The sequence below is a fragment of the Rhodamnia argentea genome, chromosome 2, assembly GCF_020921035.1.
Source record: "Rhodamnia argentea isolate NSW1041297 chromosome 2, ASM2092103v1, whole genome shotgun sequence".
NCBI lineage: Eukaryota > Viridiplantae > Streptophyta > Magnoliopsida > Myrtales > Myrtaceae > Rhodamnia > Rhodamnia argentea.
This window is the reverse complement of record NC_063151.1, coordinates 5,976,434-5,999,961: the sequence shown is the minus strand read 5'-3', so window position 1 is coordinate 5,999,961 and position 23,528 is coordinate 5,976,434. Positions and strand designations below refer to the sequence as shown.

The 23,528-nt window shown below is 39.8% G+C and overlaps 3 protein-coding genes and 1 long non-coding RNA gene across 6 annotated transcripts in view; 2 read left to right on the top strand and 2 right to left on the bottom strand.

Annotated features, from left to right (window-relative positions):
• LOC125313821 overlaps positions 1-21,688 on the top strand; it is a 28,154-nt gene extending 6,466 nt beyond the window's left edge. Inside the window, exons 2-5 of the long non-coding RNA XR_007197484.1 lie at positions 8,009-8,011; positions 12,424-12,446; positions 14,913-14,921; positions 21,572-21,688. This is a non-coding gene — a long non-coding RNA (uncharacterized LOC125313821). The remainder of the gene's footprint in view (positions 1-8,008; positions 8,012-12,423; positions 12,447-14,912; positions 14,922-21,571) is intronic.
• On the top strand, positions 1,428-6,230 carry LOC115755662 (probable serine/threonine-protein kinase abkC). 3 transcript variants are annotated; one of them, XR_007197446.1, is made up of 6 exons: positions 1,428-1,736; positions 2,327-3,626; positions 4,666-4,935; positions 5,193-5,348; positions 5,574-6,016; positions 6,098-6,230. XR_007197446.1 is itself a non-coding variant. In XM_030695141.2 (5 exons), the coding sequence occupies exons 1-5, from the start codon at positions 1,729-1,731 to the stop codon at positions 5,691-5,693; spliced, it is 1,854 nt and encodes a 617-aa protein (XP_030551001.2). In that variant the 5' UTR covers positions 1,428-1,728; the 3' UTR covers positions 5,694-6,051. The 3 variants fall into 3 exon arrangements, 2 of the variants coding, with proteins under 2 accessions (XP_030551001.2, XP_048130265.1); XM_030695141.2 differs by lacking the exon at positions 6,098-6,230 and having other exon boundaries at positions 5,574-6,051; XM_048274308.1 differs by lacking the exon at positions 6,098-6,230 and having other exon boundaries at positions 1,428-2,121; positions 5,574-6,051.
• LOC115755666 (cytochrome b6-f complex iron-sulfur subunit, chloroplastic-like) lies at positions 9,806-11,955 on the bottom strand. Its single transcript, XM_030695149.2, has 5 exons — positions 11,805-11,955; positions 11,390-11,637; positions 10,698-10,815; positions 10,104-10,286; positions 9,806-9,997 (listed from the first exon to the last, which is right to left on the bottom strand). Exons 1-5 carry the CDS (start codon positions 11,841-11,843, stop codon positions 9,896-9,898), a joined length of 690 nt encoding a protein of 229 aa, XP_030551009.2. The 5' UTR covers positions 11,844-11,955; the 3' UTR covers positions 9,806-9,895.
• LOC115755661 (ubiquitin carboxyl-terminal hydrolase 14) lies at positions 12,459-21,575 on the bottom strand. Its single transcript, XM_030695140.2, has 20 exons — positions 21,360-21,575; positions 20,844-21,015; positions 19,829-19,941; positions 19,367-19,703; positions 18,419-18,513; positions 17,315-17,448; positions 17,149-17,205; positions 16,983-17,060; positions 16,571-16,625; positions 16,452-16,484; positions 16,031-16,111; positions 15,630-15,825; positions 15,493-15,550; positions 15,289-15,411; positions 14,706-14,794; positions 14,539-14,625; positions 14,083-14,253; positions 13,841-13,974; positions 13,545-13,677; positions 12,459-12,973 (listed from the first exon to the last, which is right to left on the bottom strand). The coding sequence occupies exons 1-20, from the start codon at positions 21,486-21,488 to the stop codon at positions 12,795-12,797; spliced, it is 2,454 nt and encodes an 817-aa protein (XP_030551000.2). The 5' UTR covers positions 21,489-21,575; the 3' UTR covers positions 12,459-12,794.
• Positions 21,689-23,528: the final 1,840 nt, after the last annotated feature.

Below are 23,528 nucleotides of genomic sequence, written 5' to 3'. Positions count from 1 at the left end.
AAATAGACCGGGAGAATAACAAGGAATAAGAAGTTCTCCATTGGGCTTAAATCTCTTCAATTTGGGGACAATTCCATCCATCGTGTTTACTCAATACTTCCCTGTCATTTTGTTTCCAAAGAAGAGGAAAAAAAAAGCATAAATTCCTCTGATTTCTTCTTTCAGTTTTTTATGTTCAAACCTTCTCGACAAGATAAAAAGAAACAACTTTCTTTTTGCTCCTATTCAATCTCTCGACTCTCAATCTCTCCCTTTTTTTTTTTTTATCCTCCTAAGTTTTCATGCACATAGAGATTATTTTTGTTCATCTTTCGTTATAGATCGATTCCCTTTTTAGCGTTTCGCGTGAGAAATGTAAATTTGAATAATTGGATAAGAATTTATTAAATTAAATATGTCTTGCAAAAGTGCACATTTTACACGTCAACTAAACATTTCTCGATTTTGATCTTGAGCTTTTGCACATTTACCTTTTTCTTTTCGCTTCTCGTATACCTCAACCATATCAATTTGATGTAATTTTTTTTTTTGAAAAATTTCAAATAAGGACTCGAGTGCCTTCGTTTTCTCAAATAAAAGTTTGAAATAAACTTTGTTCCAAATAAGGGCCTAAAGTGTCATCATTTTCTCAAAAAAAAATTTGAAATGAACCTTATTTCAAATGAAGGCTTGAAGTGGCCATAAAATCTCAAAAAATGATTGATCTCAAAGGCATTTTCATCATTTTCCTTTGTTTGATTTTTTCTTTTTTATTTGTATTTTTCCTTTTTAAAAAAAATTAAAAAAATAAAACTACACACCAAGAGGTGAGAGGGATAGGGCCGTCGTTGCACCATCGGGGAGGGGGCGACGAAGGCCAACAAGGCCTCTCTCGAATATGGACGGGCTTCATTGGCCCCCACCCTAACCAAGGGAGGACAGGCTACCTCCTCCCTGGACCGGCCACCTCCGCCCTGGATTGGTTGGGGGTTGCCACCCTTTGCCTCTAGTCGGTGGGGTCCCGGACCCAAGTCGAGGTTCCTTTGACCCGGCTGGCTTTCGCCGACCCCCACCGACAATGGGGCAACGGCCATAGGAAGGAGGGGCACCCTCTCACCCTTGCGTCAAAATTTTTTTAATTTAAAAAATAAAAAAAGAAAAACTTAAAAGGAAAAATGACGAAAAAGCCCTTTAGGTCAAGCTTTTTTTGAGACACCATGGCCAATTTAGGCTCTTATTTGAAACATGTTATGCCACTTTATGCTCTAATTTGAAACAAGATTCACCTTGAGTCCTTATTTGAAAATTTTTCTTTTTATTTATAGAGAATTTGACACAATTTTACTTAATTCGATTTGGCGACCAAAAAAAAAAAATTTTTCAATTCCATTACATTGGGCCCCAAACCTCTACAGAGTAGACACGTGTTACATGGTACGACCGCCGCTGCACTACAAAGGCCAACCATCAAAATCCATGCTTCATTCCCGTTTCCTTTCCCCGGATCCGTCAGCACCCCCATCCACCAGGCGACGAGTTCCCACCTCCGCTCGCCTCCGAAACCGATTCCAGCGGCGTTTATTCCGCCGGGATGAGCCGCCGGAGCACCACCGATGGCTGCGGCGAGTACTGAGACGCGCCTCAGTTGATGGTGTGCAGAGGACCGCCTTCCTTGTGGAAAAATGCTAGCAAGTGGTGTGGTTCATCTGCCCGCTTCAGATAGTATCGATCGCGAGTTTCCCAATCGCTATGTCAAGGTGACTCTCTCGATAAGGTTCACTTCTCGAGGTCCTTTGCTAGTAGAGATGAATCAAAAAGGAAAAGTAAATCGGGATTGCAATGCTGGATAGGATGGCTACTGTGAAATCTGAAATACGACTCATGGGTAAAGGAACACGACACATCGGAGAAGAACAAATGTTCTTTTATTTGTTTTCCTCCTATATAGATTACCTCTGCAACAATCACTTATCTGTTAGGACGTGCTGAATTTGTTCCCCCATGATGAACGATATTGAATAAGGTGTCCTCATAATTCAGTGCCTGCATCACTTTCTGTGCGATAATCTGTTGGGGTAAATGATGTTTCTGGATCATGTTCTCGACATTTTAGTCTACTTCCAGGGCGAATGCATTCTTGAGGTTTGTGAGCCAATCACGTAACTAATATAGCATATCTAGTTGGACCATTCTTTGTCTCACTCATGATTTGTCTAAAGCTAATAAAAAGAAGAAGGAATTATTGCTACGATCGGAGTGAATTTCCTTTGTCTGTTTCAATCTTGGTGACTTGTACCAGTCTTTTCTGCTGGAGTTAACTATGTAATTTTGAACTCGGGGAATGCAGATTTTTGGTTTTCGACAATATAAAGAGGGTGGCTCGTCCCCTGCTTCCATACCTGAAGACCAGTTATTCAGGACAGATGAAGCTCGCAACCTACTGTAAGGTTGGTCATCAACCATACTCCCACCGCTTTAACTATGATTATAACCTTCCGTTGAGAGGATATTACCCTTCGACAGTCTTTAAAGCAAAAGGAGTAAGTTGCTGCTTTACCATTTCAAACCATGCTCTTGTTGCTTGGAAGAGGCTCTCTCTGTTATATCATAACAATGGGCCTGCTTTGCCACTAATCAGTAAAATTGCTGGTGCTGTGAGCCTCGCTCTGACACGATCAAACCTAATTTCTCCTGGAGTCATCGCCTTCATAATTGGGGAGCTTGTGTGGGCAGAGCGAGCATGGGCAGAAGCAGAGCGCATTCTGCCGAGCAGAACTATGTATATGAATGCACAAGATGGGCGTGTTTATTTGACTTCATTTCTGTTTTCAATCCTAGAATTTTTTGTTATGATTGTCAGAGCTATCTATCTAGCTATGCTGTTCTGGCCTTGCATATCCATAGCGCCTGTGGCAGATACTCTAGGTGTGCAGTTCAGGAGAAGATGGATTCAGCTAGTTCATTCTACATTAGAGAAGGCTGGCCCTGCATTTATTAAATGGGGTCAGTGGGCTGCAACAAGACCAGATCTTTTTGCAAGAGATCTTTGCAATGAGCTGGCAGAACTCCATACAAAAGCACCATCTCACAGTTTCCCCTACACAAAGAAAACAATTGAAAAGGCATTCGGCCGCAAGCTGGATGAGATTTTTGAATTGTTTGAGGAAGAACCTCTAGCATCTGGAAGTGTAGCACAAGTTCATAGAGCAGTTCTAAAGCACAGATACCCTGGCCAACAGATGAAGCCAATGGTGGTGGCTGTGAAGGTTCGGCATCCCGGTGTTGGTGAGGCAATAAGAAGGGACTTTGCGATAATTAATTTTGTCGCTAAATTGTCAAAGTTCATTCCTGCTTTGAAATGGATGAGATTGGATGAGAGCCTACAGCAATTTGCTGCCTTCATGGTGTCCCAAGTCGATCTTGCCAGGGAAGCAGCTCATTTGAGCCGGTTTATCTACAACTTCCGCAAATGGAAGGATGTCTCGTTCCCCAAGCCTCTCTATCCCCTTGTGCACCCTGCTGTTCTAGTGGAAACTTTTGAACCAGGTGAAAGTGTTCTTCACTATGTTGAGGAGCTTGAAGGGCATGAAGCAATTAAAAGTGCCCTTGCGCATATAGGAACACATGCTCTTCTAAAGATGCTTTTGGTAAATTTCCGTACATGTGTCATCTCCTTTTTAGAGGAGATTCCTTGACTCAGATATGATCTTATTGCTCATGTATGTTAGGATCTTTTGACTGGTGTGGTTTTTCTTTATAAATTTCACACATGGCCATTGTACTTTCGGATATTCTTCGTCTGGGAATCTGAACCTTAATTGCTGTTGTGCACTAAACTTTGATTTACTTGTGATTGATGCAATTTGGCTCTTCTGCTGAAATTCTACATTGATTGCCTGTTGGCATGTAATCTGTAATTTTAGACGGTAGATTTAGGCAGCCTCATTGGATTTCTGATAGAAAATTGATCTACCAATAGCCAAAGTACAAGTAAAATCAAAATTCAGTGCATTAAGTAACAACAATTAAAAGTCAGTAATGCAAGTGCAGGTTATCCTAAAGTCTAGTGGACCACACCAGATATAAAATTAACCCAATTTTTATGTTCTGTTCCTAGTTGATCATGTTTCTAGCATCATGGAGCATGAGATTCATAATTCGTGCAGAGAACTAAGTTGAAATCCCAATTGCTGACTTGAAGAGATTTGAAATTACTGTTGCATATTATCCGAATCATGCAGCATGACGGCATGATACTTTCTGTGTTTATCCATCTGTGTGCCCAGTGGTAAAAGCAGACCACTTATACTGGTTTGAGCAGTTTGTGAGAGTTAGGGGTGCATGGTTGCTTTCATGTATCTGCTTTTGTGGTGAAAGAGGCAAAAGAAGTGACAAAACTCATAACACTTAAGGCAACTAGCTGATGAAGTGTCTTGTGACAATGGGTGTTACCTTGGCCATTAAAATATCCTTTCCCCAAGTTTGAGCTCATATATTTTTTACTGTCCTTCCTCATTCTCTTGGATGTGATATTCATCAACTTTTTGAATCATCGTAGGGAAGCTCTCTACTTGTTCACATTCTTTTTCCTCTTCCTGTGTTTTAAGCTCTTCTGCTAAACCGGAACTTATTACCTGCAGCCACGATCTTTAAATCATTTCTGAGGTTCTTTTTACCCTTTTCCAGGTCGACAATTTTGTCCATGCGGACATGCATCCAGGGAACATTCTAGTTCGGGTAACTGGTGATAAGTTGTCACACAGGCAACCCTTCAGATCAAGGCCTCATGTCATCTTCCTTGATGTGGGAATGACTGCTGAACTATCCAAAAGAGACCGGATAAATTTGCTAGAATTTTTTAAGGCTGTAGCCCTTCGGGACGGTCGGAGTGCTGCTGAATACACACTGAGATTGTCCAGAAAGCAAAGTTGCCCTGATCCAAGAGCTTTTATAAAGGTAACGTATTCATTATGTAGCCATTGCTTGCCAGTAAGTTTTTAGTTCCTCATGATTTTAATTTGCTGGGTTTCTCAGAAGCAAAGAGTCGCTGAATTTTTTTATTTTTTCGGTTTTGTCTTTTGAGGGTTAAACTATGGAGCATATGATCATGTGGCTATGTGCTGTTGGTTTATTTAAATAGCAGATAGATTGATGGTAGATTTTATTCTCATTCATATTGACATCTTTCAAAACACGTGATGTTGGTTTATCAGGATGTAGAAATGTCTTTCACTTATTGGGGCTCCCAGAAAGCTAATGATGTTCATCCAGCTGATTGCATGCATCAACTACTTGAGCATGTCAGGCATCATAGAGTCAATATTGATGGCAATGTTTGTACTGTGATGGTAACAACATTGGTTCTGGAGGTAAATTTTGGCATTTTCTTGCAATCATTAGTCTCTCTTCCAAAATTAAAGTGCATCCTTCTCACCTGTGACACTGCCAGCCATATCTCTGGTTGATAGCATGATTATGGAACAAATATGAAGATGTCATTAATATATTCTTGGTCAGTAGCATGCTTGCTTGGCGAGATATTTTGAGTTGGCTTATAAGAAATATGCCTCAGAAGGTTTTGTTTTCCCCCCCAGGGATGGCAGCGCAAATTGGATCCAGAATATGATGTTATGAACACTTTGCAAACATTGTTATTCAAAGCTGATTGGGCAGAGTCTCTCTTTTACACCATCGAAGGTCTTATGGCTCCATAGAAGGCAGCAATCTCCTCATACATTCTCCAGTGAATAAAAGTGAATGGCCGGTTTGGTAGTCTCCTCAAGGGGTTCATTGTTTTCCTCTTCTTCTTCTTTTTTTTTTTTTTCCTATTTTCTCCTATTTTTCTTTTTTTCTCTACAGGATTTTCTTTTTTGATAGGACGTACTTTCGTTTATCTATAGGAAAGATTATACTAATTTCTCATCTAATGAGCGGACTTCCCATTTCTTTTCATTTTATTTGTCAGGACTTTTGCTGTTGTATTGATAGAACAGTGCCTCTCGGTGTGAGAGCATTTTTGGTTGCAACTGTTGAGAAGGTAATCTACCAGACATATTCCAATTGATTGTTTCACTGCTCTTTGTAATTGAATCCTGGAACTGGAAAACTTCATTTGCAGTATGAAGGATGGTTGAATGGTTTCCTGCGTCATCAAAATAGTCAATGGTCAATTGAACATTGATGATGTGAGAGCCTACCTTGTTTCCCTCAACAAAGTTGTTCATTTCCAATAAAAGAAGGTTTTTTTTTTCCCTGATGTTGAATTATCCGAGTTTTTTCCATAGATCGACTAATCTCCATCAAGTGTAATTGATGTGTTATTAAATTCACCAGATGATTATTGGAGCATCCCAGCATAATTGATTCGGGGCATTCCACCTTGGGTGGGCGGAGGGTTCTGCATCCCAGCATTGCGGATATTCTTCCACAAGACCCACGTGACTACACTTTCTTCTCTTTATGTAAAAGATCTTTCGAGTTGCCGTTGAATCCATGTATATCACAAAGAGCTGAATAGCCAAAAAACCATCACTAACAAAAGTAAAAGAAGTGCATAGGGTCGAGTTGCAGAAAAAGCTGTTTAGTCCCATGAACAGACTCGCTCACTATCAGAAATAAAGGCTCAAAGAGCAGACTCATATCAGCAACAAAAGTAAAAGCTCAGGGCAGGTTTTCATTCTCTTTGCACACAACTCTTCGAGCTGGTGCATTTTTTCTGGGGATATAACTTGTCCGTGCTTGAGAGTAGAAAACTCTTGGCTAAACCTTTGCCGTTTAGAGTCAATTTTCAAATAGCGTTCTCAATCCTTTTTTTTTTTCCAAATAGAATCTGTATCTTTGGGTCTTGAATTTGAGGCATAAAGATTAGTGTTTCACTAAAACAATCTCAGTGTTTTATATATAGCTTTAACAAGAACATACCCACAAGTTTAACAAAATCACATTACGTGTCTGCTGACCTTTCTGGAGATGGGATATTTTTTTTAAACCGAGCCGCACTTTTGAAACTATTGAGTCATGACCTTTCCGTTGGTACGAAAATCGAATGAACGGAAGGTCAAACGGAAATATCTTCTTTGTGACTTCTTCTTCTCTATAAAACGGAAGAGGGTAGGTTACATTAGGTGATACTTCTAGAGTTTTTCCTATAATGAAAGAACAAGAACACGTTACCTTTCTAATAGTAATACCGAGGCTAACATCTTCACGAACCGATCTATATTCCTTCAATGTTACTCCCGTCTCCCATGCCTTACCTACTTACCTTGGGCTATATTCAAATTTAGAAAGGCTTGCGCCTTTGTTCTCTTTATATGAATCAGCCACACTGGGACTGAGACAACGGCCCGAACTCCCATGGGGGGCAGCAGCGGGGTTCATCTTTCTCTTTAAATGTTCTCATCTTCCAGTTGCCTTTGATCCGAAGAGCAGACTCTACTGATCACTAACAAAAGTAAAAGAACATTTGAGTTGCTGTTGAATCTATGTATATCTCAAAGAGCTGAATAGCTAAAAAACCGTCACTAAAAGTAGAAGAACTGCATAGGTTCGAGTTGCAGAAAAAACCTGTTTAGGCCGATGATCAGACTCGATCACTAAGAAAAGTAAAGGGAGCAAACTCTGATCACTAACGCTCAAGGCAGGTTTTCAATCTCTTTGCACAACTCTTCGAGCTGGTGCCTTTTTCAATATAGCGCTTTCAATCTTTTTCTTTTTCTTTTCTAAAATAGAATCTGTATCTCTGGATCTTGAATCTGAGGCATAACAAAATAGCGTTTCACTAAAACAATCTCAGTGTTTTATAGTGTTTTATATATAGCTTTAACAAGAACATACCCATGAGTTCAACAAAATCATATTCCTTGTCCGATGACCATTCTGGAAGTAGAATGCTTTTTTCTTTAAATTGAACCACATTTTTTTGAAAAATTGGGTCATGATCTTTCGGTTGGTACAAAAATCGAATGAACGGAAGGTCAAATGGGAATAACTTCTTTTTACTTCTTCTTCGCTATAAAACGGAAGATAGTGGGTTAAATTAGGTGATACTTCTAGGGCTTTCCCTAGAATGAAAGAACAAGACCACGTTACCTTTCTAATACCGAGGCTAACGTCTTCACGAACCGATCTATTTGCCTCATATTCCTTCATTGTTACTCCCCTCCCCCATGCCTTACCTACTCACCTTGGGCTATAGTCAAATTTAGAAAGGCATAGGAGAGGAGGCAACAGCGCCCTTCTTCTCTTTATATGTTCCGTCTTCCAGTTTCCTTCCATCCTAAGAAGAGCAGGCTCTACTGAAAAATCCCTTCTTCTCTTTATATGTTCTCCCATCTTTCTGTTTCCTTCGATCCTAAAAGCAGACTCTACTGATCACTAACAAAAGTAAAAGAACGTTCAAGTTGTTGTTGAATCCATGTAAACTGTAAAGAGCTGAATAGCTAATAAAAAATCAATCACTAACAAAAGTAAAAAGAACTGCATAGGTTCGAGTTGCCAAAAAAAAGGCTTTTTAGTCCGATAAGCAGACTCAATCACTAACATTAGTAAAGGCTCAAAGAGCAGACACTGATCACTAACAAAAGTAAAAGCTCAAGGCAATTCTTCAATCTCTTTGCACAACTCTTCGAGCTGGTGCATTTTTTTCTGGGGTTATAACTTGTCCCTGCTTGAGAGTCGAAAGCTCTTCGCTAAACCTCTGCCGTTTAGAGTCAATTTTCAACGTAGCGTTCTCAATCCTCTTTTTCAAAATAGAATCTGTATATCTGGGTTTTGAATCTGAGGCATAAAAATCAATGCTTCATTAAAACAATCTATGTTTTAAATATGGCTTTAACAAGAACATAGCCATGAGTTCAACAAGATCACGATTGGTGTGTGATGACCATTCCGGAAGTGGAATTTCCTCCATCATGTAACCTGAAGAGCCTGCTCCATCTCCAGAGGCCAAGAGAAGTAAGGGTGGAGCTCTAAGCTGTGTTCCACCCCGATGAATAGAATGGAGGAACCATTTACACTCCATCAGAGAATGGAACCAAAATTTCCTCTCCGGATGGAAGCTGTGTTGAAGAGCCTGCTCCATCACTGGAGGCCAAGCGAAGTAAGAGTGGAGCTCCAAGCTGTCTTCCCGCAGACAGACCCAATGAATAGAATGTAGTCTCCGCAGGCCACTGAGACAGTGGAGTGTGAGGATGCGATGATGGAGGAGGAGGACGCGATGGAGGAGGAGGACGCAATGACAATGACAAAGGCAGACGCAACGAAGGCGGTGGACGCGATGAGGGAGGACGCAATGAAGGTGGATGCCATGAAGGAGGAGGAGGTAATGACAAGGGACGCGGTGAAGGCAAACTTGATGAAGGAGGAGGAGACAATGACAATGACGAAGGCGGACTAGACAGTCTACCTTGTTTCCCTCAACAAAGCTGTTCATTTCCAATAAAAAGGTTTGCTTTTTTCCTTGAAGATTTCATTATCCGAGGTTTTTCATAGATCGACTAATCTTATATCAGGTGTAATAGTCGGGTTATTGAATTCACCATATGATTATTGCTGCAAAAAGATCTTATCTCTTGAGGTGGCTCGAGAAGAAGCGTAAGTGCAATGATTTGAAAGTCGTTAGCCCAGTTGAGCGTAGAGGGCGCATATGAAGCAATCCACTTGTTGAAGACGGCCAATCATATTTTTGGCATCAGGATAGAAAATTAACGTTGGAGATAATAATTGCAGCCCAGAGAATCGCAGTTTGTGAAAACAATGACATTTTACAATTGAATAAGAAATGAAACATGACTGCTTGCAAGTTTTGTTTTGGGCATGCATCAACAATCGATTCATCCAATGATCTTCTTGCTGAATGAAGCGAAAATGCCTGAAAGACAAAGTATAAACTGGAACTGCTATAGCTGAAGTGGCTCTATGCCCACCATGGTGCTTCACCAGTTCTGAAGTCAGTCTCAACCCATGGGACAAAAACTACCTTTCCCTCATCAAGATCTGCATGAGCCAAGGCCAGTGACTGTTCCAAAAGCAGGATCAAAAACATCAATTTTGTCATATACAGTGATTAAGAATGTGACAGAGGAGCTAAATATTGGGATTAGCAAGTTTTTGAGGGGTTTTACCAGAGGGGCCGGTCCTCGAACAACCCTCCCTTGGTTGTTATACTGAGAACCGTGGCAAGGACAGATGAACTTTTTCTCAGCCGCATTCCACGGCACAACACAACCGAGATGCGTGCACACTGCATTGATGCCGTATGTCGCCAGTGTTCTGTCACTTTCCACGACGAGGTAGGTCGGGTCCCCCTGTAATAGGAGGAGCATCAAGTCTGGATGAAACAGGCAGTGTGTAGAAGGTGGCATATGGAAATGAAACCAAACTGGATTGCAACTTGAGACTATATGACTAGTCGCAAAAAGGGATCAGTTTGTGCAGCACAACATAATGTACTTTCATGAACAACCTATGTAACTCAAAGATGCTTTTCGATTTTAGTGGAAAACCCTGCTGATCCGGGACACATGATACACATCCGACAGAAAAAATCTTCACCAATGCCAATGCATGATGAAAGTCCTGCAGAACAAGTGCCTTTTTTTCGGCAGAATGTATTTTTTCTCTTTCAGAATATGTTAACCAGGTATTGCCAAAGAGCAAAGCCCTAGTAACTAAACATTGTGATTGTATTTTCCAAAGTATTCAAAGATTGGAAGCACCTTCAATCCTTGAGTTAGTGTTCTGTCACCAGGACCGTGGATTTTGAGCCATTCGGCAGCAATGACATCATTTCCAATCGCGTCCTTTGCCACAGTACCACCACCAGCACCTTTCCTTCTGCTCGGTTTGCAGAAGAGACAATTGTCAGAATCTGAGAGTTAAGGGACCATCATATTTCCCAGGCACAAAACAGCAACTAATCCAGAAGACTAACTTATCAACTGCATATATGTACAATGATCACATCACACAGTGCGTTAAAATTCTACAGGCATTACTGTCGAGACTGCTAGATAGTCCAGCAAATCAATGAGCGGACATATCTTATAGGGAAGTTAATTAAGACAGAGAATCCACCATACTGGCCATCAAGCACAGACTATCCCATTGATTAACTCGTTTAAATTTACGTCAATCCAACACGACAGAATCCATCGCGGAATCTATGTGCAATTTCTACTCACTTGACACGCGTGAAGGTCGAAATAGTAGGAGCAATTACATGAAGCGTCCTCAAGGCGAAATCTATAGAGAAATTTCTAAAACTCACTACAAACTGAGCATTCGGACCGGCAAGAAGGGAGAATCTATACGCGCATTCTCTTCAAACTAATCGGAACACAATCCCAGTTAAAGAATCGTGTTGCAGAGCAATTACAAAACCAGTGAAAAGAGCACGATAACAACATACCCAGGTGGAGCCAAGAAGGTGGCATAAGGGACCAACATGCCAGCAGTGGGGAGAGAGAGAGCACCCAACAAGAGCAAATTCATCAGCTCCCTCTTTCCCATGTCCGGCACCCGGTCCGCCGGTATGCTAGTGGCTTGGCATGTAATCTTCCCTCCCTTGTCCTTCCCCACCATGAATGTCTTTGTTGGCTTCACCATCAGTGCTTGTGATGGTGATGCACAGAACATACCATTCTTACTCGAAAACAGCTGAAAAGCACACCCCAAAGCACACATTCGCCTATCTCAATTATCCATGAGATCTTAAGGCTAAAGAAAACGTTACTTCTTTGTTCATTTTTCCTTACAATTCACATTGAAGAGCTTAGCTTTGCCCTTGACGTGCCGACAAATAACACGGTGAAGAACAGAAGTACCTGAGAAGGAGCTGGGGAAGAGAGAGTTGAAGCAGCCATGGCTGAGTTTCTCAGACAGAATCAGAGACGGTTGGTTGTGCTGGCGTTGGTCGGATTGGAGGGCTAGTGCTAAGAGTTATGTCAAAGAACAGAAACGAAAGGCAGTTGCTAGGAGAGATAAGGAAAGGAGAGTGTCTGGTTGACAGTGTTGTAGAGCCACGTATTTGAGATAAGATCTATGTACCATATGTCTTTTCCGCGTGCCAGAGAATTAAAACCAAAGAGGGGAAAAGAGAAACCGCAATTTGAAATTTGGCATTTGACGTTATGCTTTATGTTCGGTTTACGCAAGACTAAAGTCAGAACTATCAACTTAAATCATATGGACAAACTAGACGATCTCTGTGTTCCGTTTTGGCAAAATGCGTTTTAAGCATATACATTACGCATAAATTAAGCATTTACAACTGGGTTTGATGGTTTGCAACCCAGCATGATCCGCGTTTCAATCTCCACCAGCACCATATTACGTGTTTCGATCTCCACCAGCACCATATCACGCGACTCGATTGATTAACTCGCATGCTACTCAACATTCAACAGTCTTCGTCAGCCAGCCAAGTCATATCACACATCCGAGAGAGAGAGAGAGAGAGAGAGAGAGTGTTCCCAGTCTTCTGCATAAAAGATAAATCCCCATTTTAAGACACATGATCCAAAAAATTCATCATGCCTCAAATTTCCGCCGATGATACATCCTAATCCATGTAATGAATATGATTTTGTCCCCAAGAGAAGGGAAGCACCAGCCACCAAATGATAAATATGTCGCTGCAGGTTCTCGCTGAAGTAGTCCGTACGAACTATGAACCAAATGAGGATGCGGAGTTTACCCCTCAAACCCAGAAAGGAAGCAGAGTTTAGAGCCGCTCCACATACTGCTTTGTTCCCAAATCCACATTAAGGCATCCTTAAACATCTTATCCCTCATGCTAAGTCACTGAAATGTCTTCAGCTATTCAATCTCTCGAAGAAGTACAAGTAACCCATATCCTTGGGCGGGCTCACAGACGCTCCAACCTTATCATCATTGAAGATTACCCATCTACCATCTTTCAATATGTGAGCAACGTAGTGACCGCAATGTGTGGATGTTCCAATGTGACTCACCAATCCGATAAGCTTGTATCCTGCATATTAATGGCCCAATCAAATTGAAGTGCTGTGCTTGAGAAATTAAAATCTAGACTGTCCAGTTCCATTTCAATGGCAATTGAAGAGAGAGAACAACATGAATGCCTCATCAGAGAGAAAAGGCGATCTACTTAAATTGAAAGGGTCAACTTATCCACTAAGATAGTAAGCATCTGTTAAAACAATAAAAAACCTAAGTTGATATCCAAAGTCACACAAACATTAAATCTTTTTCATATGATGTGTGATCTTTGGAGGAGAAAATCCTTGACAGTTGGGAGAGTAGGGTAATAAGAGCTATACAGTAACGAAGAATCAATTACAATGTCATCTAAAATCAGTAAAAACAAACCACAAAGTAGGGAACCAGCAAAAGAAGTTGATTCAAAAGCCCTTAGAAATTAGATGTATAATTTCGTCTAGAACACATGATTGGCAGCTAGTAATTGAACAAAACAGACACACAACAAGCTAGACATCTTTTACCAGAATTAAGGACTTCAGCCATGTGAAACATACTGAAGATTCTGAAACCATAAGAATTAATCAAAGTGATGAGGCACTTACTCCCTCCTCCATCAGGTAATCCTGCATCACTTGGACTCGATGTAGAGTTTGATGTGGTGGCATTAACATCAGATGAGGCAGAGGCATCAGGATTGCTGAAAATCCAATCTGTTGCTTTTTCAATATCACCACCCTAAAAAAGAAGAAATTACACCCATCACAATCAATATAATTTAGATCATCTTTAGATTATCTTCAGCAATGTCCATGTAAAATATGCTGCTGTACATCTTCCAAAAAAAGATGAGGAAGCAGAATGAGAGAACCCAAACAACAAAGGGCCACGAAATCCATACTGATGCTTTGAGTGCCTTCCTTGCTATTTCTTCTGGGAAACCAAATGAAACCAAAGTATCAACTTTTGATTGGTCTACTGTAAATGATGCAGTCGGAGGAGTCACATCTGCTTCAGAAATTGGGATGTCTATATCTGCAATCATTACATTTACAACTTATTGAGATCATGGTCCTTGTCACTTTAATTGCAAATAGGAGGGGTTCTAAAGCAACAAAATCCACCAAGGTAGCAGCTACATACCGGCATCATCCATATGCGTCAATAACCAGTTCATAGCCTCCTCTACTCCAGCATTTAAAGTACGGATTGCAGCTTTCTGACAGTGCAGATAGTTGAATCCCATTGATACAAGTTGAGTAACAATATCCTCATTGGCCACAAGCTTTTTTGATCCCACCTCATCTTCAGCAACTGTAAAGAACAAAATAATACAGCTTTAAACACAATACACAAGCATTGGTCAGGTGATAGTCCGTTATGGAGAAGGCAGCCACCAGAAATGGGCCAAAAGAAATGTAGGAATTCTTTGGCCAACTCATATATCTTTCTTGTAAAAAATTTCTCAATAAATACAAGTTCCTAAATGGAATGAGAGAAGAAATATGAAATGACGTGAATATGAAACTTCATAAAAAAACCGCATTTGCACACTTTAAGTTTGGATAATATAACATTTTTAATTATGTCACCAGTCACCTTCTGGAAGCAGCTCTTCTCCAGGCTGAAGACCGTTGCTCCGCATGTGACTAATGTTTATAACATCTGGGACATCTATGTACACATCTGAGTGAAAGACAGAAAGAAAAACAATCAACCAGATTCTCACATAGACAAACTTGTAAACACAAATGAATGCACAATACCAAGCTTCTTCGGTACCCATCCCTCCTCCATCACAAATTTCCGCATGTGAAGCACCAGGTAGTCAGGAAATGATGTTAGACCAGCTGTCCTGTAATTTTATAATTGATTTATTAATAAAGTGGTGCTGTGAGCAATTCTGTATCTGGTGTCCCTTAAAAAGATAATTTTTTCTCAGAATCGTTGAGCAGTGATGGGTGCATCAAAAGGAGAAGAGAGTGGATGAACTCCAGACTTTATGACTTTAAAGGAGCTTTGAAATTTAAAATCCTATTGAATCAACAGTCTTCAGCAGCAAAATGGGAGAGTATACAGCTTCAAGCCTGCAACTTTCAATGTGAATTACCTTGCCAACTGGATCCTAAAAATTGATGGAGAAGAAACTTGTGGCTTCAAATTCACAAAGATCACAAGAAACAGCAAGCAAGAAAAACTCCATGCCTTCTTTCTAATGTTCAATACATCTAAGTGAATGTTTATCACGACTTATACGTATTACATCAATGCCATACAAAAGATATTGATATTACAGCTAATTAAACGACAGCTAAAAAGATCCACAGATTGAAAGGTCATAAAGCTCACTTAATAGCTGTGGTCTTTGATTTCAAAGCAGAGCTGTAGAAATCCTGGACCTCCTCTGGAGCTGAAAAGTTTGCTAAGCATGCTTCTAGAGGAACCCTTGGACGTACAATTTCATCACTAGATCTGCCAGCATATCATTCTCAGCAAACATGTTCTATCATGAATCAAAGATGAGCCCTGACAAATAAGACATATTGAACTTACACTTCCTTTCCCTCAGAAACTTTCTCAGCTTTTAGCTTGTAGAATGCTTCTAATTCCGCTGGATAAGCAAACAATAGGGCCATCTTAAGAACACGAACACTTACAAAAATTGAAAGCGAAAAAGAAAGAATATTCACCTTTATTTGTGGCCTCATGCAGTGGAATATTTAGAGAGAGAATGTTGTCAAGCCTTCTACTGAAAGTGACCTTCCCGGATGGGCACAATATCCGATCTTCAATACCAAACTTGAAACTTCTTGAGGGATCCTCAGGATTCCCGGCATGAGCTCGCTCAACTTGATCAAGAAAATGTTGGAAAAATTCCAAAGCATCCTATGGAATGAAAAAGAAAAAGTACTGAAAAAACCATTGACCAAAGTACATGAGAAGATATCGTTATACTGTCAGATCTCAAGAAAACTAATATCCAACCAAATGAAAAGCTAAGATACAACAGATTTTTTACTACGATACAACACACGTCACCTACAGCTTCACATACAGCATGGTTTGCATCTAGCTTATAAAGCAGGCATACCTGCTGTCTCATTGTTGAAAATTCAGGGTGGCTGGCAGCAATAACAGCCTTGAACATACGAGGCCGTATCCCTTCCTGCTTCTACAAATTTGCGAGCAAGAAAAATCCCAATTATAAAATGATAAGGAAACTGTCCATTATATGGAATACAAGAAGAAAAAGAATTAAGAATACAAGTGTAAGACACGTAGGGACTTGGCAATGATCTTAAGAAGAAAATACATAATCAATTCAAGGCATAGGAAAAAAGACGTGTGCACGAAAAATCCATAATAGAAAAGACACCACTGCAATTTTACAGCCAGGTGAAGTCAGATCTAGAAGTTTCAAATGCACAAAATTAACACACCGGTGCGAGCTTAGGACTTTCACCAATAAATCACTGAATGGTCAACAAATAAATCTTGGCAAGAAAGCTTACAGAGCCTTTTGAGACATTTGCATCATCATCCTTCTGGAAAAACGAAAATAGGAAAATTTATTAATGCAGGACAAGGAGATATGATACATAAAGGGGAAAAATGCAAACATATCTTTTACCTCGGGTACTGGAACAGAGTATTTACCAGACAGCAAACCATGAGCAAGCTTTGTCCTGACACACCATCAAACATCAGAATAACTCACCAGGACCAAATGTCCATACATATAACTTCTCTAAACTCAACTGCATGTGTCACCATTTCATTAGAGAGGAACACATTCATCTGTGTGCTTTCAAAAGAGAAGAAGCTAAGGCTGGTACTCAGCATGACAGAAGGAGACTCATGAGTGCTTCTTTTATAGTAAAAAGCACAGAGCACTAAGAAGAACAAATCGCAGAATGCCAAAGCAAGTCATACAACTCCATCCTCATATTTTTATTTTTATTTTTATTGGGCGGCAAGAAAACAAACATTTTATATTTTGCGTGAAGAATTACAAAAGCATCACTATGCCATTAACCACTTACAACTGCATGTTCAAGTCAACAGTTGGATCAGCAGGAGCCCTCTCAAAAGCCAATTTTAGGCTTTGATGCATGTAGTACCTGATGATGATATCATCAAGCAATAAATTCAATGAGTAGTGAAAACATATGTAATCAATATCATTCTAAAGATGAAGAGCCAACTGACCGTGTACAAAAGAAATGGGTTGAGAATACAACTTGCATGGTCGCAGCCATGTAGCAACTGCATATAAACTCAATAAGGAAGTGAGTAATCGGCAAACCAAAAAAAGAAAAAATTGAGCAAACAAAGTAAAGGAGAAACACAAATGCATCATCCCAATTATAATTACCTGTTACCAAGGTTGACAAGTCCTGTGTAGCCCGGACCAAATAAGGGTTCAACCTCCTGTCCACTTTCTTGAATTCGGTTCCAATCAAAGTTAGTGTTTTGGTCAAGTTCCCTTTCGGCAGTAGTCATTTCAGTCTACATAATGAGAACATCATCTTGTCATATAGCAGAAAATCACAAAAGCAAGCAAGAAATCAATAGACTGAAAGCTTATACAACAAGTTATCAGGTATCATATTGATCAAGAAGAGGGACAGAAAGCCTCTATGCTGCATAAAGTTGATTCTCTCAAGGGTATGAAATGTAAGCTTCCAAGAAAACGAAGACAACACCTCATGACCCTCCATCATGAAATGGATAAGCCAAATATCCGTAAGTACAACGGAGAACTCAACTAAGTATGTTATTTAAAATTTTCAAACACAACCGAATTACCATTTTTAAGATAGTTGAGAATAACAAGATTGTCAGCTAAGATATCAGTCAAAACGTGTTCGAAATTAGGACATGCATGTAATTCCATAGCCATGGAACTTTCCACAAGATTAGATTTTTCGAAAAATTCATGCTTTCAAACTACCTCAAGCATCTTATTGCTGAAGCATCAAGTGGTTAAGCACCTAGACTAATTTTTTTTTTTTTTTTTTTGGTATCCGAGGATCCGCACGGCTTACGCCCGCGACTATAAAGCAATGGCATAGGTAGAAATTAAGGAATTATACGCAAGGAAGCAATTCATTTCTTTAATGTTCTTATGCTTGCTATAAGTAAAATATATGATAGCTTTCTTGATCAGCTCTCAGAGTTAGGTTTCTTTATTTGAACGATTTTCATGCTTTTATGTATTCAAACAGTGCCCTCAACTTTCAACATACATTGTGACTTCAGTACAAGTAACCAAGTAACCATACCATTTTAAACTCCATTAGAATAAGCAGAAATATGGAAAATATCAAATAACAAGGATAACCCATTTTTATACAACATCATAACAGCATAAAATCCACAAACACTCTATCAAATACACTCTATCAAATATCTCAAATTGCATCCAACAAATTGACCAGAAAGGCCAAATCACTATCAGCTCTAACAAACACCGTACCTTTTGTAATGATGAAAAATCAATGCCAAAAAATGCCAGATGTTGCGCTAAATGTGGGTCCAAAACACTTTCATCCTCTGGATATGAGAAAACGTCTGAGCTGCCACAATGCGATAGATTAGATTTCATCGAATGCAGAATTCTCGGCTAACCTCTTGACATGGTATGCCCAACTCTAGAAGCACTTCACAAATTTTAAGAGCCAATGCTAAGTAAAACTCCAGGATTCACCCAAACTGAGCTTTTCGTTATGAGTAAAAATCAAAACATACACAAAAACTAAGACGTCTCTTAACTCTTGCAAGCGGAATGATAAAAACTTCACTGTAGGTATGACCAACTCTAGAAGCACTTCACAAATTTTAATAGCCAATGCTAAGTAAAACTCCAGGATTCACCAAAACTGAGCTTTTCGTCATGAGTAAAAATCAAAACATACACAAGACTAAGACTTCTCTTAACTCTTGCAAGCGGAATGATAAAAACTTTAAAGGACAACTAAAAACCAACAAATTGCCCATTTGCCACTCCAAAGAATACATCATCTATCTCATGCAATCCCCATACCATCTTCCACTTATGAGTCACATCTATCCAACACTCTATCTGAGTATTCTACCACCCAAAAGTCTTTGCTAAGTAATCTCTTCTAGCTTTAAACTTCATCTTATGCCATTTAGGACTAAGGCGGGTTTTAACGAGTCTATTAAGCAAAAATTTATAGGTATAGCACGGGATTCAAATCCCTTGTTGTAGGATACTAAGTCTTTCTGTCTTTTAGTCGGTTTGGGAAGAGCAAAATGAAAGAGCTTTCGAAGGGAATTTTCTTCTCAAATGCTTGTCAAAAAACTATAAATAAATCTCTATTGTACAACTAACTCTGATTTAGGCAGTACCGGATGCCTCATCCATTTGTGTCTAAGCATGTTTATCACATGGCTGCATTACCTGCTCCTTCCAGATCAACAGTTATAGTGCCAAGTTTCACCGCTAGAGGGTAGCCAGTCTCCTTGTAATGTTCAACAGCATGATTGTTGCCACCAGTTCCATCCCAATTTCTCCGTCCACACAGAATCATTCCATCAGTCAAATTGAGCCATAGATTCTCTGTCTTGTCACACTTGGCACATTTCCAACCAGAAGGAGGAACAACAACACCATTGTCAATCTGTAGCAAGTCTGCGGCATATGGACTAACTTTCTTCTTATCTGCTACCCAAGCAGCAACTTGCTCTTTCCTCTCAGCACCTTCAGACAACAAAATGGCATCGACAGCCAACCTTACCTACAAAAAAAGGCCAAAAGATGACTCATTCTGCACCTGCCATTTTACCGGAGAAACTTTCTTGAAAGAGTACTAGTAAAATCACTACAAGAAAAAACACTGAAGGAGGGAGAATCAAGGATCACCTTCTCTGGCAATTCCACTGAAGGAAATGGCAGTGATATATATTCAGGTAATATTACTATGCTATAGGCTTCTTCATATTCAGGTTCACCATTGTCAAAGCCCCCATCAATGCCTACAAGTCGGACAAAATAGATAAATATCCACACCATCAACATCAACATACACATTTCTTGTCATATTGCAAAAAAGAAGCAAATAAGGATAGGCACATCGCAAGCAGAGCTTCCAGCCTCAAACTACTATGTTAATGAGTCTACTTTAAAAGCATCACATAACAAACATGAACAAAACAAATAACAGGAAGTATTTCCCATTGTTTGGGGCCTACTTTACGTCACAAGGAGGAGAATCAGCCTCGCTCTAAAACAATATTTTCAGAAGAACGGTGTTTCCTTCTCTACTAGTGTCAGTTCCTCTCAGCTAAATCCTCTTATTCAGATGTCCCGAGGATCTGCAAGAAATGTGACTGAAACTAGGGCATGTAGTGGCAGACTACTTTTGACCGTTACTGTTTACAGAGATAGGTTATGAATGAGAAACCTGCTTGAAAGAGAAACACCAAGTAGGAAAGCAAATTGAAAAAACGGGAACCTGCTGACTAGGACCTGTTCACTCATTCAAGGACAAAAAAACATATCTTCCAAAATTATCTTATACAAGAATTTCTCCATATACACCCTAACACACAAGGTTCTCTTAGTTCAAAGCTTTAGAGCAGCTCCTTCAAAGCTCTAGAAAGCATTAGCGATCAAGAAGGAGTGCCAAGGGCAAAAAAATCATTTATATTGATAAAGCAGCTTCATACTTAAAAAAAGTTCTGCAGGAGTAAGGTTAACCACGATCCTTGGGGTTTCCAATTGTTAACAAAATGATGATGGAAATTGAAAAAACCAATAACAAGTAATAAGCAAACAGTCAACCAAAGATAAACAGAAAGAAGGAAATGGCGCAAATCATGCGAAAGATATCCAAAGAAAAACGACAAACCACATATATAGTGTAATCAAAGAGTACCTATTGCCAATAGAGTCGGTTTCTTCAACGGCCTATCTTCAGAAACCAATTTTTTAGTTTGCTTAATATGCAAGTATACAGGATTTCCTGTCTTCTCAAAGTTCCAGCCCACGAATTCCTTCCCAAAAGCAAGGAAGGTATTCATGTCAATGAACAATCCACCTTCAGACTTCTGCGACCAGTGAACAAGAATCATCAATCAATCAATCAACCAGAGTAAGAACGTATAATCATGGCTACTCTTGACAACTCCTGTATAAACTAAAAGGGCACACCATTGTTGCCCGCAACTGTAAATTGATGTCGAGAATCAGGGCCTCAATGAACTAAACCCTAAGCACCTCCGCAAGATAAACGCGAGAAACACCGGCTAAAGCAGTAAGGAACCATCACACGGTAATGCCAAAGCCAGAGCCCACCCAAAACTCACAATTATCCGCAACCCAGTGGGGGTTTAACAAAGCCAAGCACGAGTTCAAAGGGAAATTCAAGCTGGCGGGAGAGCAGGGAGATTACCGGGGTGTCGAAGGAGACGCAGCATTCTTGTTTATAGATGCGATTGGTGGGCTCGGGTATCCGGACCCGGGAAAGTTTGGATCGGAGGAGGTCCATCGTGGATCGGAGGAGGTCCATCGGCGATGCCATCGCTTCTTCTCCGCGAACGATGTCAGCGAGCCCTTTGCAGTAGACGGTAAAAGAGTGATCTTTATATGGAGAGAGAGAGAGAGAGAGAAGGTTCTTTGCCCTAAGCTTGTCCAAAGTTTGGGTTTCTTCTTCAAGAAAGTAGAGTGGGACGCTTTCGACTTCCACACGCTACTCCCTCCTCAGGCAACCTCTCTCTTCTGCTTCGCTCCCAGTAGGGCCAGTACTCCTTCTCTCCTCGTGACACGGCGGATGACCCAAATAGTCCTGTTCGGTCGAATGTACATGTCCCGAATCTTTAAACTTATTTAATACGATTCTTAATCTATAGGTCGGTGCAACAACGCTTCTGAGTTTTTAATCTATTTAATGATGTCCATTAATTTTTGATATATGTTCAATTTAATTTTTAGACTTTATAAAAATATTTAATATTGTCATTGAACTTGAATTAAGAATAGTGAACATACTTATACGGGCCATATATCAAATTGAATATTTACCAAAAGTTTAGAAATAATATTGAATGAATTAAAAGTTCATGGGCGATATTGCACGTTTGATTAAAACTCAAGGATCACATTTGAAAATATCTGAATTAAATCAAAGATTATGACATTAAAGCTGCATATTAATAGAGTTGGTGAATGGATGGGCTGAAATAGAATTGAGCCCTTAGGTCGGGCTTACTGACCCGATTGAGACCGTGATGGCTCGGTCAAAGCCGTCCAGAAGTGCCCTTCGAGTCTTTGTGATCCCGTTGAGCACGTGAAGGATCAGATGCATGATCAAATCTAGACGGTAGGCGTTGATTGGCATTCGATTAATTCCCCGGTTATATGCAACTATTTTTAATCCTCGTGAGATCAAATAATCATTGAGTCGTACAAATCATGACTCTTCAAACTAAGTCCGCACCGAATTTATTTTGTCTAAAAAACCCTAATTTTATCTGCAATATCAAAGCTTTCCCCGAACTATTTTTTATGATCAATTTTAACTTTAATCCCAAATTTATCTCAAACTTCTTTTGTCTAAAGAAAACACCGACTTTCCATATAGTCTTAAATCAGCCCTCGTCCGCCTTGTCCAAAATTCTTTGTTAGTCACCCATAATTTTATTGTTTTGAAGATAATTTTTCACATTTCCTTGCTAATGTGATTTTGTTAACGACATAAACAACTAATAATAATTTTTGGACACACGGTTAACAGAAGCGGATTTAAGATTACATCAAAAGTTGATGATTTTTAAGATAAAAAAAAGTTAGGTGCAGATTTAGGACTAAATCTAAAGTCCGTGAATTTTGTTGTAACTAATATCGAGGCGGATATGGGATTACACTTAAAATAGAGTTCTCAGTAGAATTGAGACTAGACCTGGGTTTTTTTTTTTTTTTTAAGATTGAAAAAAGTTTTGGACAAAATTAAAACTAAACCTAAATTTAGAAATTTTTAGAGAATTAGAACATAATTCTTAATAGCGTTCCAAAGGGGTTGCCAATTCCGAAAAATAAAAGGGGTTGCCAACTATTTCTCCGCGAAAGGCCAAGTGACTTAGGACAGGAAAATTGTCAAAAATGTCATAAGCCTATTACAATTGTGCCAATTTGGTGCTAAACTTATTTTTTTTTAATTTAGTTCTAAATCTTTTACAATTACGCCAATTCCGTCCATCATTGAATTTTGGTTGACCGGCTCTAACTTGGATGTTGGCCGGTCGGCGACCTAATATTTTAATAAATTATTTTATTTTTTTTTTTTTTTTCTTTCATTTCCCCTTCCCTCCCCTTTCTAACTACGATGATCTGGGAGGGCCCCGCTGAGGTTCTCATCGGCCTCACCCGCTTAGATCCGGTGAGGTGAGCCTCACCCCACCATGGCGTGACTTGACCTCTCCGTCGCTAGGCAAGACTTAGCCGTCCTCGCCGAGCGACACGGGAAGCCTCGCCGGTCGTCCTCCGGCTAGTCGCCAAGGTTAGGCGATCGGCTAGAGGTAGAATAGGGAAGAGGAAGGGGGGAGGGAAGAAAAAAAAAGGAAAA

What these genes read in the sequence shown, in the direction of transcription:
- LOC115755662 (XM_030695141.2), top strand. An exon ending in ATCCAAGAGCTTTTATAAAG is followed by an intron (nt 4,936 to 5,192) that starts GTAACGTATTCA and finishes TTGGTTTATCAG; the next exon opens with GATGTAGAAATGTCTTTCAC. An exon ending in TAACAACATTGGTTCTGGAG is followed by an intron (nt 5,349 to 5,573) that starts GTAAATTTTGGC and finishes TTTCCCCCCCAG; the next exon opens with GGATGGCAGCGCAAATTGGA.
- LOC115755666 (XM_030695149.2), bottom strand. Translation starts at nt 11,843, where the DNA reads ATGGCTGCTTCAACTCTCTCTTCCCCAGCTCCTTCTCAG. An exon ending in ACCTTCTTGGCTCCACCTGG is followed by an intron (nt 10,816 to 11,389) that starts GTATGTTGTTAT and finishes CAAACCGAGCAG; the next exon opens with AAGGAAAGGTGCTGGTGGTG. An exon ending in CACTAACTCAAGGATTGAAG is followed by an intron (nt 10,287 to 10,697) that starts GTGCTTCCAATC and finishes CTCCTATTACAG; the next exon opens with GGGGACCCGACCTACCTCGT.
- LOC115755661 (XM_030695140.2), bottom strand. Translation starts at nt 21,488, where the DNA reads ATGGCATCGCCGATGGACCTCCTCCGATCCACGATGGACCTCCTCCGA. An exon ending in GCATGAGGCCACAAATAAAG is followed by an intron (nt 15,551 to 15,629) that starts GTGAATATTCTT and finishes TTGCTTATCCAG; the next exon opens with CGGAATTAGAAGCATTCTAC. An exon ending in ATTACCTGATGGAGGAGGGA is followed by an intron (nt 12,974 to 13,544) that starts GTAAGTGCCTCA and finishes ATTAATATGCAG; the next exon opens with GATACAAGCTTATCGGATTG.